The sequence below is a fragment of the Megalobrama amblycephala genome, linkage group LG20 (genome assembly GCF_018812025.1).
Source record: "Megalobrama amblycephala isolate DHTTF-2021 linkage group LG20, ASM1881202v1, whole genome shotgun sequence".
NCBI lineage: Eukaryota > Metazoa > Chordata > Actinopteri > Cypriniformes > Xenocyprididae > Megalobrama > Megalobrama amblycephala.
In genome coordinates, this window is record NC_063063.1 from 15,946,678 (window position 1) to 15,959,832 (window position 13,155).

The 13,155-nt window shown below is 37.2% G+C and overlaps 1 protein-coding gene across 6 annotated transcripts in view; it reads right to left on the minus strand.

Moving 5' to 3' along the window:
• The window catches only part of mpp7a (MAGUK p55 scaffold protein 7a), a 141,656-nt gene that overhangs the window by 40,132 nt on the left and 88,369 nt on the right, over window positions 1-13,155 (minus strand). For all 6 annotated transcript variants that reach the window (XM_048171693.1, XM_048171689.1, XM_048171692.1 and 3 more), the window contains 5 exons: window positions 8,543-8,624; window positions 8,298-8,383; window positions 7,880-7,954; window positions 3,364-3,560; window positions 2,305-2,369 (listed from right to left, as the gene is read on the minus strand). In XM_048171693.1, the coding sequence (XP_048027650.1) occupies window positions 2,305-2,369; window positions 3,364-3,560; window positions 7,880-7,954; window positions 8,298-8,383; window positions 8,543-8,624 (505 nt within the window). The remainder of the gene's footprint in view (window positions 1-2,304; window positions 2,370-3,363; window positions 3,561-7,879; window positions 7,955-8,297; window positions 8,384-8,542; window positions 8,625-13,155) is intronic.

Sequence of the window (13,155 nt, forward strand, 5' to 3'; positions counted from 1 at the left end):
GCTTTGTTTTAAGCAGCCGGCGGAGTGACACAGAAAAATGGAAAAGGTGGGAGGCCAAGCATGTGGCATTGGGTATAAGAATCCAGAGTGGCTCTATTATTCAATCAAGTGTGTGTGTGTAGCTGTACGGATGACGGCAACATCTCGAGAGTGTTGCAGCGCGTCTGTCTCGTGGTGAGACTTAAGTGCGTCCATGTGTAGAGACTAACCCAGCACAGCTCCATAAAGACCCCTGATGTCAGTCGGTGGGAGAGATTAGAGCTGTGGTGTACAAATACACGCACACACGCATACAATAATCAGATGTGAGAGATTAATGGAAAGCAGGAGAGGAAGCTTATGTCCAGGCGTGCATTAATGCACATGTACATAAATACACATGTGTGCACATATCTGCCTGGCACCAGTCAGGGGAGTCTGGGCTCCCTGTCTGCATTCACTTCACCTTGCACTTCCCACCCTCTCATCTAATCTTTTCCGGTTACTGTTCCTTCTATTCTTTTTTCTTTAAGTTACTGCTCTACTCAGAGGGTCTCCTCACAACATCTGCATTGCATGGGCCTCTCTCATATGACAGAAAAAAATCACTTCTCTCAAAAATCACTTCTGCTGTAGCCCAAGAACAAACGGATGAGTGTGTATGCAGGGCTCAACAATAAGGTGTCTAGGCCTGAGGTCAGTGAGAGAGATTCATGGCATTACCACAGAAAATTTTACATTCAGTGATCTTGTACAACGATGTTTTACACCAGTGGTTCTCAACCTGTTTGACCTCGAAAGGCCCCTGTTGTCCAATACAATATACAAAAGATACCCCTCCCCCATTTAGGTTATGATTTATCTGGTATTTCTGCCGTAATTATGAAAAAACAGCTTTGCTTTCAAACTTATAAGTATGATTATAAAGTATTGATGTACTGAATTCAATTAAATTTGGAGATTCCAGAAATTGCAAGAACAATGTTGGAAAAAGGAAATGTTTTTTAATCATTTTAGTTAACATTAGAGTTGAATTATCTTAATATATTATTAATAATTTATTTCTTTAAAGGTCCCGTTTTTCGTGTTTTTTTGAAGCTTTGATTGTGTTTATAGTGTGCAATATAACATGTGTTCATGTTTCGCGTGTAAAAAAACACAGTATTTTTCACATAATTTACTTATCTGTATACCGCTGTTTCCACTGTCATAAAAACGGGCTGATGACTTCCTTGTTCTATGAAGTCCCTCCTTCAGAAATACGTAACGAGTTCTGATTGTGCCAGCGGTTCCTGTGTTGTGATTCGACAGCAGCTTAGCGCTCCTTGCCCGGAAAGGTCACGCCTCTTACCATAACGTGGAGATTCATGCGCTCAGTGTTATTGTAAACATGTCTTTAATTTTACCCTATCAATTTGAGCCAGAATCAGACCCGGTGATTGGACTGCCGGATGAAAATAACAGCGTTTCGACGACATGGCGACAAACACACTCTACAAACGCAACTCTTGTGTATTCCTGTGGGCGGAGGTTAGTCAAAAAACTGTTTTAGTGACGTCATTAAAGAAGGAAGTAGAGGGATGTAGTCCAAACTGGCCGTTCGATGTAGGCGACTTCTGTTAAATAAAATATCTCGCTTGGCATTGAACTTTGAGCTTTAAAATTTTACAGATTTTATTTATACTCTAACAACAACATTACACACTAACTAAAGTTTGAAACATGGGATCACGAAGAACGGGACCTTTAAATGCTTTTAAGTCATTTTTTGGTACCTCTGAAAGTGGGCCCCATCCCCTAGCTAAGAACCACTGTTCAGTTTTTGTAATTTAATCAAATTACAGTTTAATTTAAACTGTTGCAAATTATGATGATTTGTCACCAAGATAATGTTATCTAGTAGGCTAACATGGGTGAGGTTTGTGAAAATTTCAAAAATTATTTGTAACCACCTTGAAAGTACCATTAAAAATGTGAAACTACAAACCAAACAATAATGTTTTGCATCATATGCTTATTGCTTATAATGTTTATGAATGTTACATTATATGTGCAGAATTTCCAGGTTGTTTTGTAAAGAAAAACACACCTTTGTGAAGTGAAATGATGTTAAGTACACTTAAATTTTAATGGAAAAAAATACAAATATTTCTATATTTGTATTTATATATTTTTCTATATATTCTTTGGTAGTGGGGCCACAACTAATGGCCCGACTGAGCCAGTAGGGGGAAAAAAAATCTTATTGTTGAGCCCTGGTGTGAATATACATTTGTTTTAGTGGTTGTTTTAGTTGCTGCATGATTGTTTGAGTGTGGTCCTTACAGAATCTTTTGCTGGGGGTCCTCTGAAGAGTCGTGACGGTTGTGGGTTTCCAGACTGCAAACCTCCTGAAGGAAGTGAGAGAGAAAAATAAAGAGCTATAAGAACAGTGATTGGGACTGACAACTGCATTTAATGATATTTGTGAGTGAGAAGCAATTTCACCATCAAATCTAAATCAACAGACAACAGTGAGTAAGGGAGTCTGTTTGGTCTTTGAATACCATGCGTCAATCATTTATAACCAAAATTTGTAAACGTAACTTAATGATTGGTAATTTAGCACTTCAAACCCAACTGACAACCCTATTCTGTTGCCATGAGCATAGCTGTAACAGACACATGCAATAAAATCAGATTTCACAGCCGTAAGGGGATTACTAATCTCTTAACTACAATGCAGAGCTACCTGCCTAAGTATCCATTAGTGTGTGTGTGTGTGTGAGAGAGAGAGAGAGAGAGAGAGAGAGAGTGAGAGAGAGAAAGAGAGAAAATTGTCAGCCAGAAACAGCACTTGCTACTGTACATCTGACAGGTTCAAAAATATGTTTTACTATTGAAAGGTACTTTTTTTTTTTTTTCAAGAGAAACAGAGCAAAGAAAATATTTCCTAAGGTAGCACACATGTGCATGCACGTCAGAGTCCACTTTACTAAGAAGAACGCCACTGATGTGCAATTTTCCGTGCGTGGACGTCCAAAGTGGATGTGAACCAGTGCTATCATTGTCTGTCATTACTCATTCCAGCCCAGACAGCCACGGAAATCCAAAGTATTTTGGCTGAGCCCTCTTGCACAAAAAGGGAAAAAAATGACGAGGAATACAAAAAAAGTCAGAAAAGTCATTCCTTTCATAGTAGGGAGTGAAAGTCAGGTTGTAATGGAGTGGAAGAAGTCTGGAATGATCGAGAGACAGAGAGATGGATGCATGAAAGGAGAATATGATATATGAGGGGGCTGGACAGAGGGCGGACAGGATGATGGACTCAAGGAGTGCTGTTGAATTTAAAACTGGTGATAGTGGGAGGAAAGGAGCAGGGAAGAGAGAAAAGCATTGGCTAACCTCTCCTGAAAGTGTTTGGAAGGGATGAGTCCAGCTCGCAGGTTGCCATCGCCCTCAAGTTTGGCCTGCCACCAGGTGGCATCATCCTGGCTCATAACCTGCAAGATATCTCCCTTCTTGAACGCCAAACCTGCCTCCTTGCAAGGGATCGCCTTATCGTCAGCTGGATTGTAGTCAAAAAGCGCCTTTACAAACATCTGAAGAGCAAGAGAAAGAGAGAGAGAAAGAGAGAAACAGCTTCAAAATGAACATTAAATGGATTAAAATGAAATGAGAGAATGATGAAATTCAAATCACATCTGCTCCATCCCTCTCTCTAAATAATGACCAAATCAAAGGTGCATTTTGGATAGGCTTACTTTCCACACATACACATGTAAAATTTTCTTGGAAATGCTATGCGATTCTCATTAGCGCTTTTCTAACGAGGGAGATCATGAGGTGTTTAGAGGATTGGAGTGATTGAGCAGACGTATCAAATAAATAAAAAAGACAAATAAGAAAGTAAAAGGTTACTGAGAGCAAACGGAGACAGCAAAGTCCCCAAAGCACAGAGCAGTGGCTTGTGTTGATTTAGAGAGCTGCGTGTGCCATACAGAAAAATGATGTTACAGGGGAGAACATTCCCCACAAACACACCAATACATCCTGAGGGAACGCTTCATCTCTCCGTCTCGCACTCCATCATTTTTTTATCCCTCTTACACATGTGCAGCCAATTAGCAGCACTTCGACATATTCATTACATGTGTAGAAAACAGTAAACTATGGTCACTGGATAACACACACATGCGGGTTATGACTGAATTTAAAACTGAAACATATTTAAACCATTACAGCACAGCAAATGAATTAAATAGACCCGCAAATGGTACAGTCCTCATTTACAGCACTCAACACTCAAAAGTTTGGGGTCAGTAAGTTTTTTTTATTTTTTATAAGAAATTAATTTTATTCAGCAAGAATGAAATATAAATTTATCTAAAATTCCACAAACTTAAAATAAATGCTTTTTTCTATTTTTAAAATAACTTGAAAAAAAAATGTATCGCAATTTTCACAAAAAATAATACAAATGTTAAGCAGCACGACAGATATCAACATTGATATTAATGAGAAATGCTATTTAAAAAAATAGCACATTAGAATGATTTCTGAAGGATCATGTGACACTGAAGAATGGAGTAATGGATGCTGAAAATTCAGCTTTGACAAATGAATTACATTTTGAGATGAATTTAAAAAATATTTTGAATTAAAAATTATATTTTACAATATTACTGTTTTACCATATTTTAATTAATTAAATGCAGCCTTGAGACTTTTAAAACAAAACATTAAAAAAAAAACAGATCCCAATCTTCTGAATGATAGATTACATAGAGGCATTTTATGCACATGCCTGATGTTAACATGTATGCCAGTTTGTATCAAGTCTTTATCATGTTGTAACTCAATTCTTTTGGAATCACTTAAGTGTCAACAGTTCTGACTAAAGTTTTGTGTAAGCAGTATGTGTAGAGCACTGCAAATCAGTCTTTGAGGTTTCATGTGGACAGAAGACTGTGAGGCAGAGCTCACTTGGTTTAGGACCAGATCGACATAGGCTGTTTGAAAGCTGGAAGGGAGCTGAGAGGTTTAGTGCAAATAATTTGTGTTGAAGACGAATGGGAACAAAAATTCATCTATCAAACCAGCAGCCCGTAGTACATATACAGAGAAAAAAACCCACCAACTGAGTAGAAAATCCAGGCCCGGATTGGCTAATGGGTAGCACCGGAAGAATTCCCGGTGGGCCGGTCTGTTTTTTTGACCACGAGGGCCAGTGTTGTCACGGCACTGGGTTGAAATATGGATGCTCTAGAAACTGTCGAGGCAGCCAAATGTACTGAGTACCTTTTTCCCTTAAAACCAGTGGTGGATGGGTGTCATGGGCAACGGCCCAGGGTGGCATCTTGCCGGGGACGGCACGGGGCACTCGCGGGAGAAAAAAAATGAATGCGCGATCGGGGTTTTACCGCTCAAATTTGCACGTAACGTCAATGATGTCATGTCACCATGAGGGTCAATTAACCAGGTCGGGAGGGACTCAAGAGTGTGCAACCCGGAGAAGAACTCTCACTCAAAAGTATACGAGAAGAAGGGATGAGGTAACGTCTTTAGAGAGAGCAGGGACAAGTTCCTAAATCAACACTAAATTATGTTAAGAAAAATGGTCTGAGCCACCGGAGGCAAATTTAGGTAGCCTAGATAAATAAAAAGGAAGAGATGAAACATGCAAAAGATAAAAGGCATGTATGCAGCCATTTCTCATATTGTAATAATAGTAGGCAAATAATAAAATATGGGGCCAATCATTTATGTTATGCTATGTTGCTTGCTAATTATGCTACACATTGGGCAACAATATTCAATTTTTCTGTCCAACTAGCTTACATAACCAGACAGTAAAAATGTGATTTTGTAAGATAATGTAACTTTTTTAAACAAACGTGATATCGCTCACTTTAATATTTTTACTGTAAAGTTGTGCAGTTTTGAGGGATTTATGGTATTTTTTCATTATTTATAATACTTGTATATAATAAGAATATACATTTATATCCAAAACGCATATATATCCATTATATATATATATATATATATATATATATATATATTATATACCAAGTATAGTATATATATATATATATATATATATATATATATATATATATATATATATATATATATATATATATATATAAATAAAAAAAAAAAAATATATATATATATATATATATATATATATATATATATATATATATTATATATATATATATATATATATATTTATTAGGGCTGTCAATCGATTACAAATTTTAATCTAATTAATTACATACTCTGTGATTAATTAATCTAAATTAATCACATACATTATTTTTGCTGTGAAAGTATTAAATATCGTCAATATCAAAAGAATCAATGCAGGGTTTTTCCTGGGTCAAAAATGGTCTTCGGTGGTGACAGACATTGTCATCCACACAAACAGTAAAAAGTGCCCTACCCACATAATCTGCGAGCCCGATACTGACAATAAAGTACCCGTCATTCTCACTGTAATTCTTTCTTGTCCTCTTAGCAAAAAAAAAAAAAAAAAAAGTGATTTTATAGCTTTGTAAGAGAAGATGCTTTTTTGCTAAACCTGAAAAGTATTAAAAAGTAGCATTTAGAAGTTATATTAACTAATAATATAATTTTCTACCATATACAATTGAATGCACCTAGCTAACAACAACTTGCTTTGTTCTGATATCACCTCACTCCAGTCTAAACTAACTGATTTTATAGGTAGGCCTAATTTACTACACATTGTCATTTAAATAACCTGAAAATATTGTGGATTATTAAGGCTAATTTTACTAACCACTCTTGCTAAATGGGGTAAGCACACTTATGTTCTCATTTCAGAGTTGTTCAAGTAAATGATTCATTATAGACCGTGTGGACAGATCAGTTGTTGTCATGATTCATTAAAATGAATCTGTTCAAATGAGTCATTAGGTCGCGAATTGAACATTAGCGGACGCTGACGTGTTGCGTGCGAATCGCGACTGATTTGTCAACACGGAAAACATTTCACCACTGGATAGGATTTTCTTTTTGTTTACTGAAAGTGTGGTTTATGTCAGCTGCACGTGCAGGGTGCCTGTCAGAGAAGATGAGGTGACATTTTTTTGAGCACTATTGACACCCAGCGGTTATTCAGGAAAGATATTCTCCGAATGCGCCTCGTGAAACATGGATTTGGTCTTACGAACTTTTAGCATTGTGTCAGTTGATTTAGATTATTATGTGTGAGGTAGAGAGAGTGCAAAGACGGTGCTTACTTTAAAGACAGAGAGCTCTCTGCTCGTTCTGTCCGTCAGCGCAGCAGTCATTTCCCTCCTTCATTTTACAGTCGAATGGTGGCTAGAACGGCTCCAGGTTCAAAGGTCAATACGGAATGGATTAATCTGCGTTATTTTTTTTAACGTGTTATTTTTTCTCAGATTAATTAATTGAAATTAACGCATTATTTTGACAGCCCTAACATACATACATACATATATATATATATATATATATATATATATATATATATATATATATATATATATATATATATATATATACACACACACATAAAAATAAATAATATATAGCTATTTTATATAAATGTATGTACTTAGATATATAAAGCAACACTTAGGCTACTGTATTTGCACTAAATTTGAAATGATATTTTTGAAAAATACAATCAATTACAAGGCTGTAGAGAACAGTGCACTATTGCAGACTTATATACTTGAGGTTTTAATTACATTATTTTAATATAGTCAGTCTGGGAATTAAAGTGGGCCGGTCTAAGGCATGAAACTCCAGGGCTGAAAATGAGTCCCACTCCACCACCTGAGAACATCCCATATCAGGCCATCTCTTTTTTGCCTAAACTGTTTGTCACGTCTGATCCGGCAGTAATTATGATGAATTGTACCTTGGGCTCTTTGCTTTGTGCCTCCTCTTTGATGCCTGGGACCACTTTAAACGTGATGGCACCTTGCGACTGGGACTGTAAACAGAGCAGAATCAACAAAAAGACACAATCACCAACATTTTTAGTAAATTAAATGAATAATGTGCACTGGTGCATTCATTTTGTCTTTTTATTTCATAGTTTTTCATCAAAATCATTTTCTCTAGCTAAAACTTATTTTTTTTTTATTTCTCCTGCAATAGCAAGGTGGAAAATAATATTAACCAACATTAGATTCTTAGCCTATAATGTTTAACACATTTATGGTCAAAATTCCTACTGGATAAAATCCTCTTTTCAAAATATTCTGTTATATTACAAACCATTAAACATGCTGTTAATGGAATTTCTTGTCGTCTCTTCACAAATGCACACATACCAGGATGCGGATTACTTCCTCTGGTTTTTTGTCATCTACAGGAATACCGTTGACCTCTTTCAGCTCATCTCCGACATGTATCAGCCCTGGATGCAACAAAGAGCAGTGGATAGCAAGAGAAGTTAAGAGACCACAGTTTATTCAGCGTAATAAGCCATCTCAGGCTTTGTGTAAACAAACTAAACATCTGGGTGCTATTAGGGTACATTTGTGTAGAGAGAGAGAAGAGGCGCATCAGTGCTCACCACTTCTGTCTGCTGCCCCGCCCCTCATGATGCGCGCCACTATGATCGCTCCACTGCGTTCATCCTTCTTTATGGTGGCACCCTGTAACACATATAACAAAGAGTCAACAACCACACTTAAAGAAAACACACAATTAACAGTGACCAGGTAGATATGCACATTATATTCCAATTAGACTTCACATTGTTTTAGACAATAATACCCATTAGAATATTCAACCACTGATTTGACACAAAAGATTCGTAAAGCTTCAAAGCTTCATAAAAGCTGTGTTTTGAAATCGCCCATCACTAGATATTGTTGAATAAAGTCATTATTTTGTTTTTTTTGCCGCACAAAAAGTATTCTTGTCACTTCATAACATTAATGTTGAACCGCTGTAGTCACATGAACTGTTTTAAATATATCTTTAGTACCTTTGGATTTTATCAAAAATTACCTTAATTTGTGTTCTGAAGATGAAGGAAGGTCTTACGGGTGTGGAACAACATGAGGGTAAGTAATTAATGACAGAATTTTCATTTTTGGGTGAACTAATCCTTTAAATTTCGGGTCTTGCACATCTGCCATATTTGTAGTTTCCAACACACAATGGGTTCTGGGCAATACTAGAAAACAGAGTGTGCACAAATCTGCACTTCGAATTCTAATAGTAGACTATCCAGCATCTTTGGAATACTCATTTCAACATACTACAATTTGGGACACATTCATTCTAATTTCAAATACTATTTAAGATGGATAGTATGCAATTTGGGATGCAGCAAGTCACTAGTTTCACTCCAAGACAATCAATTGCCACCAACTACTGACATAACTATGTAGAAAGACTTAGTGAAACATGATCCCCACAAAAACAGACAACAGAGTGATACAAACAGTGAAAAGGTCCAGTACACACACATGGCCAGTGAAAGATTCAATATGTGTGCATGTGATTTACTGTGCATATGTGCGCAAGTAAGTGCTCTGTTAATGTGGAGTATGGCTGGATACACACAACAGCTTAATGGCTTAAATGGGCTGCTATGACTGCCAAAACAGGAATGCAAAAGAACCAGCTATCCATGGCACTGATCTGCCAACAATATGCCAGCCCTGCGTGTCATCCTGCCGCCATACATACTCATACGTTACTGTAACGGAGACACATGTGGCCAAACGCTCACAGCATGGGCTGTCACCACACACACAAACACAGTGAAAATTAGACAGCAAGACTAAGACAGCAAGATTCCTAGCAGGGCCATTCACACACAGACAAACATGTCAGACAGTTTGAGCTTTAGTCTGCCTTTTTATTTCACACTCTGTTTTCTGCATCAGTGTCTCTGAGGTGGTTATTATTTCTAAAGCATCATTGACAGTGGATGTAGGTGCGGAGCTGTTCCTTTAGTGTACATGTGTGTTTAAAAACTTATCAGGGTTTTTACCCCACCTCAGTTCAGGTGTCTGAAAGAGGTGAAAAAAACAGCCTCGACGAAAGTTGGCACATCAATAGGATTCTCAAAAAAAAAAAAAAAAAAAAACACACACACATTAAAAGACACACACACACGGTCCTCTTCTATCTGTATTACCTCAGTAAGACCAATTATCTGCTGTCAAAGTCGTTTTGATGACTTGGTCACCTGTAATGATTTTGCAATGTCATCATCGTGACTAATACATTAGCTCAAGGTCCTCATCTGATGTGTTAAACACAGCCTCTATGATGGAAAGTGCAGCCATTTGTCAACGATCCCTTCAGAGGTCTATGAATATTTCCTGTTGATCAAATAATTGGACCAATTTGGTGACCTGTAAGAACAAGGAGACGATTGGCCCAGAGCTTTGGGAGGTGACAGAAACCAGTGATCAGCTTAGCTGGTAGATCTCAACGTGAGATAAAGCAGTGGTGTTAATGACACACATGAGGAAGACAGAGAGAAAGGGAGCAAAGAAAGAGAATCAGACCACTGACATTCCATTTAATTTGATAAAGTGAATGGTAGAACCTTTTTGCTTGATCAAAATGTCAATGATTTTAATAGAATATCACTGAACAGACTTACTGTTGAACTGTCCTGTTTAATTGAGTATGGAAGCCTTTTTTTCCCCAATGTGTTGAAACAGATCATTATTCACTCAACACTATTTTTCTTTCAAATCAATAAATCACACTCAACAATCAACACCATTGCTCATAGTGCAAGTCTTGTATATACATAATGCTTCTATAAGAGATAAAGGCAAAACACTGATCGATTGTCACTTCAAATCAAACATTAGATCTTTCCAATTTCCCTTCTAATTGATCTAAACCTTAATGACTAACAACATTCTGCTATGCTAACACACAGGTCAGAAGCCAGGTAAACAGCCCATACAAACCTCTCACAAACTCACACACTCTGAGCTGCTCACATCTGAGGCCTTGTTTAGAGCTAGCTCTCAGATGGAAAGACAAAACAGGAAGACAACAAGGAGGGGAAAAAAAAAAAAAAAAGACAAAATGTGTCAATTCAACAACAAATCAAGGTAGGCATACATTTTTCTCTTTGTTCAGTGACAAAAAAAAGGTACAAAAACAAAAAAATTGAGCAAACAAGATTGATATGCATTAAAGCAACTGAAAATTTTCTTTGTGATGCTAGAGGTCACCTATTCAAAACAAAGGCGTAGCTTGATGATGCCAAGATTGACATGGAATCAAGGGAATTGTCGTCTTTCACCTCACAGCCGGTAGAAAAGAATCTGACAGGACTCAGGCAGAAATCATGTTCATGGACGAGATTATTAACATTACTGTAGTATGAAGCAGAGCAGGGCAGAGTGCTGTTGGAGCTGAATGAGGCTGCTGGAGCGATTGCCAACTAAAAAACGAGCGCGACACACGGCTCGAGAGCAGCTGAACTTTTATTATGCCACAGTCGCTGCTTCCGCTTCTTCCGGTCAAGCTTATGTGGGGTAACACAGCGCTGTTTATCATATTAGATGCATATTGAGTGTATAACATCATTTAACGTTATAAAATGATGTTATAACGTTACTCTGTGCGTTCGCTCGGCAGCTGCTACGAGACACTTGTTGCACACTGCAGTAAGCTAGATCGACATTAGAATACCATATTAATAAATGCTGGATGGCTTGTGTTGCTAAAAGGCATGCAATTAATTTTAAAACATTTTATGACAGAGAAAATGCTGTATTACTGTTACTAAAAATAAAACTGCATCTGATTATGCCGTGTTAGCCACTTGACAAAATAGTGTTTTTCTCTGAGGCATGATAAAACATAGTACTCGCAGAAAATCAAGAAAACAAGATTCAAACAATAAGACTAAACATGTTGAGCTACATAACAATGATTAGTCTATAAATGTATCCAAACAGTTGTTCCCTTGTCTAATAAAACATAATATATTAAAGCATCTTTGGTGTTTCTACAAATAAAAGGATATTCAAGGGTAACGCAGGAATTATGTCATTGATAGGCGACGCACTGACACGGTCCGTGTCCTGGTTAAAATCTCTGGATTTAAACATTCTTGGAAACATCTGGGATAATGTAAGAACACAAGTCATCAAAATATATAACACTGTTCTAGTGGTTTTTGGATATTTTAATCCAAAAATCTTACATATTGTACCTTTAAGCTTACAAATGACTGAAGTTCATTTCTCTTTGTGAGAGCATGAGCTGACATTCAGCTGCAGGTTTGGCCTGAGACAGACATCACTGCCTCAAACATGATGGACTTCCTCCAATCACACACAATGCTGAGAGAATAACCAAACTCATCACGCAGGCACAATTTACCCATTAGGAACTCCACCTCTGTTAGTTCATCCTTGCAATCACGCTCACACAATCCTCACAAGTGCAACTTCATTTTCACAGTAAGGTCGCTTGTAATAGGCAGCCGGAGGAAATGACCAGGTTCTTTGATTGAGCATTTTCAAGGTTTTCTTATTTCCTCTTGTTGCTGAGGTCTGCCCATTAAAACACGCTCTATAAATAGACTTTAATGAAAAAGTTTTCCTCTAACTGATGAGAGGGAGAGAGGGAGAAAGCAGAAACTGAGATGGAAGAAAAATTAAGCAAGTTAGAATAAGAGGCCGCGGCTCCCTAAATTACTCATCAGTAACGTGACCCACGGCTGCCAGTTGTGGAGGTGATCAGCTCCATATGCTGAAAGTCTTAGCACATAAATGCTTATGACTGTTATTTTAAAGCCGGCCAAAAGTTGATGGCTTAATCTGTGCAGAGCTCAGAAGGACAGCAGTCATTCTTTAGGACAATGGTTCCTAAACCTTTTACAGTGGTGTACCCCCTTGAAGCATCTAAAGTGGACCTATTATGCAAAATTCACTTTTTATATGGTGTTTGAACTAGTGATCGACCGATATTGATTTTTTATAACCGATACCGATACCGATTATTTGCATGTTTATGTACCTGATAACCAATATGGAGAACCGATATTTATTTACTGTTATACTTCTGTTTTTGACAATTATTACAACACAAATGAGCTGAACAAACCATTTTATTTATAACAATCACTCCCTCCTTGCATACAAAAAAAAAAAACTTTATATTTATACACAAATAAATAGAGGGGTCTGA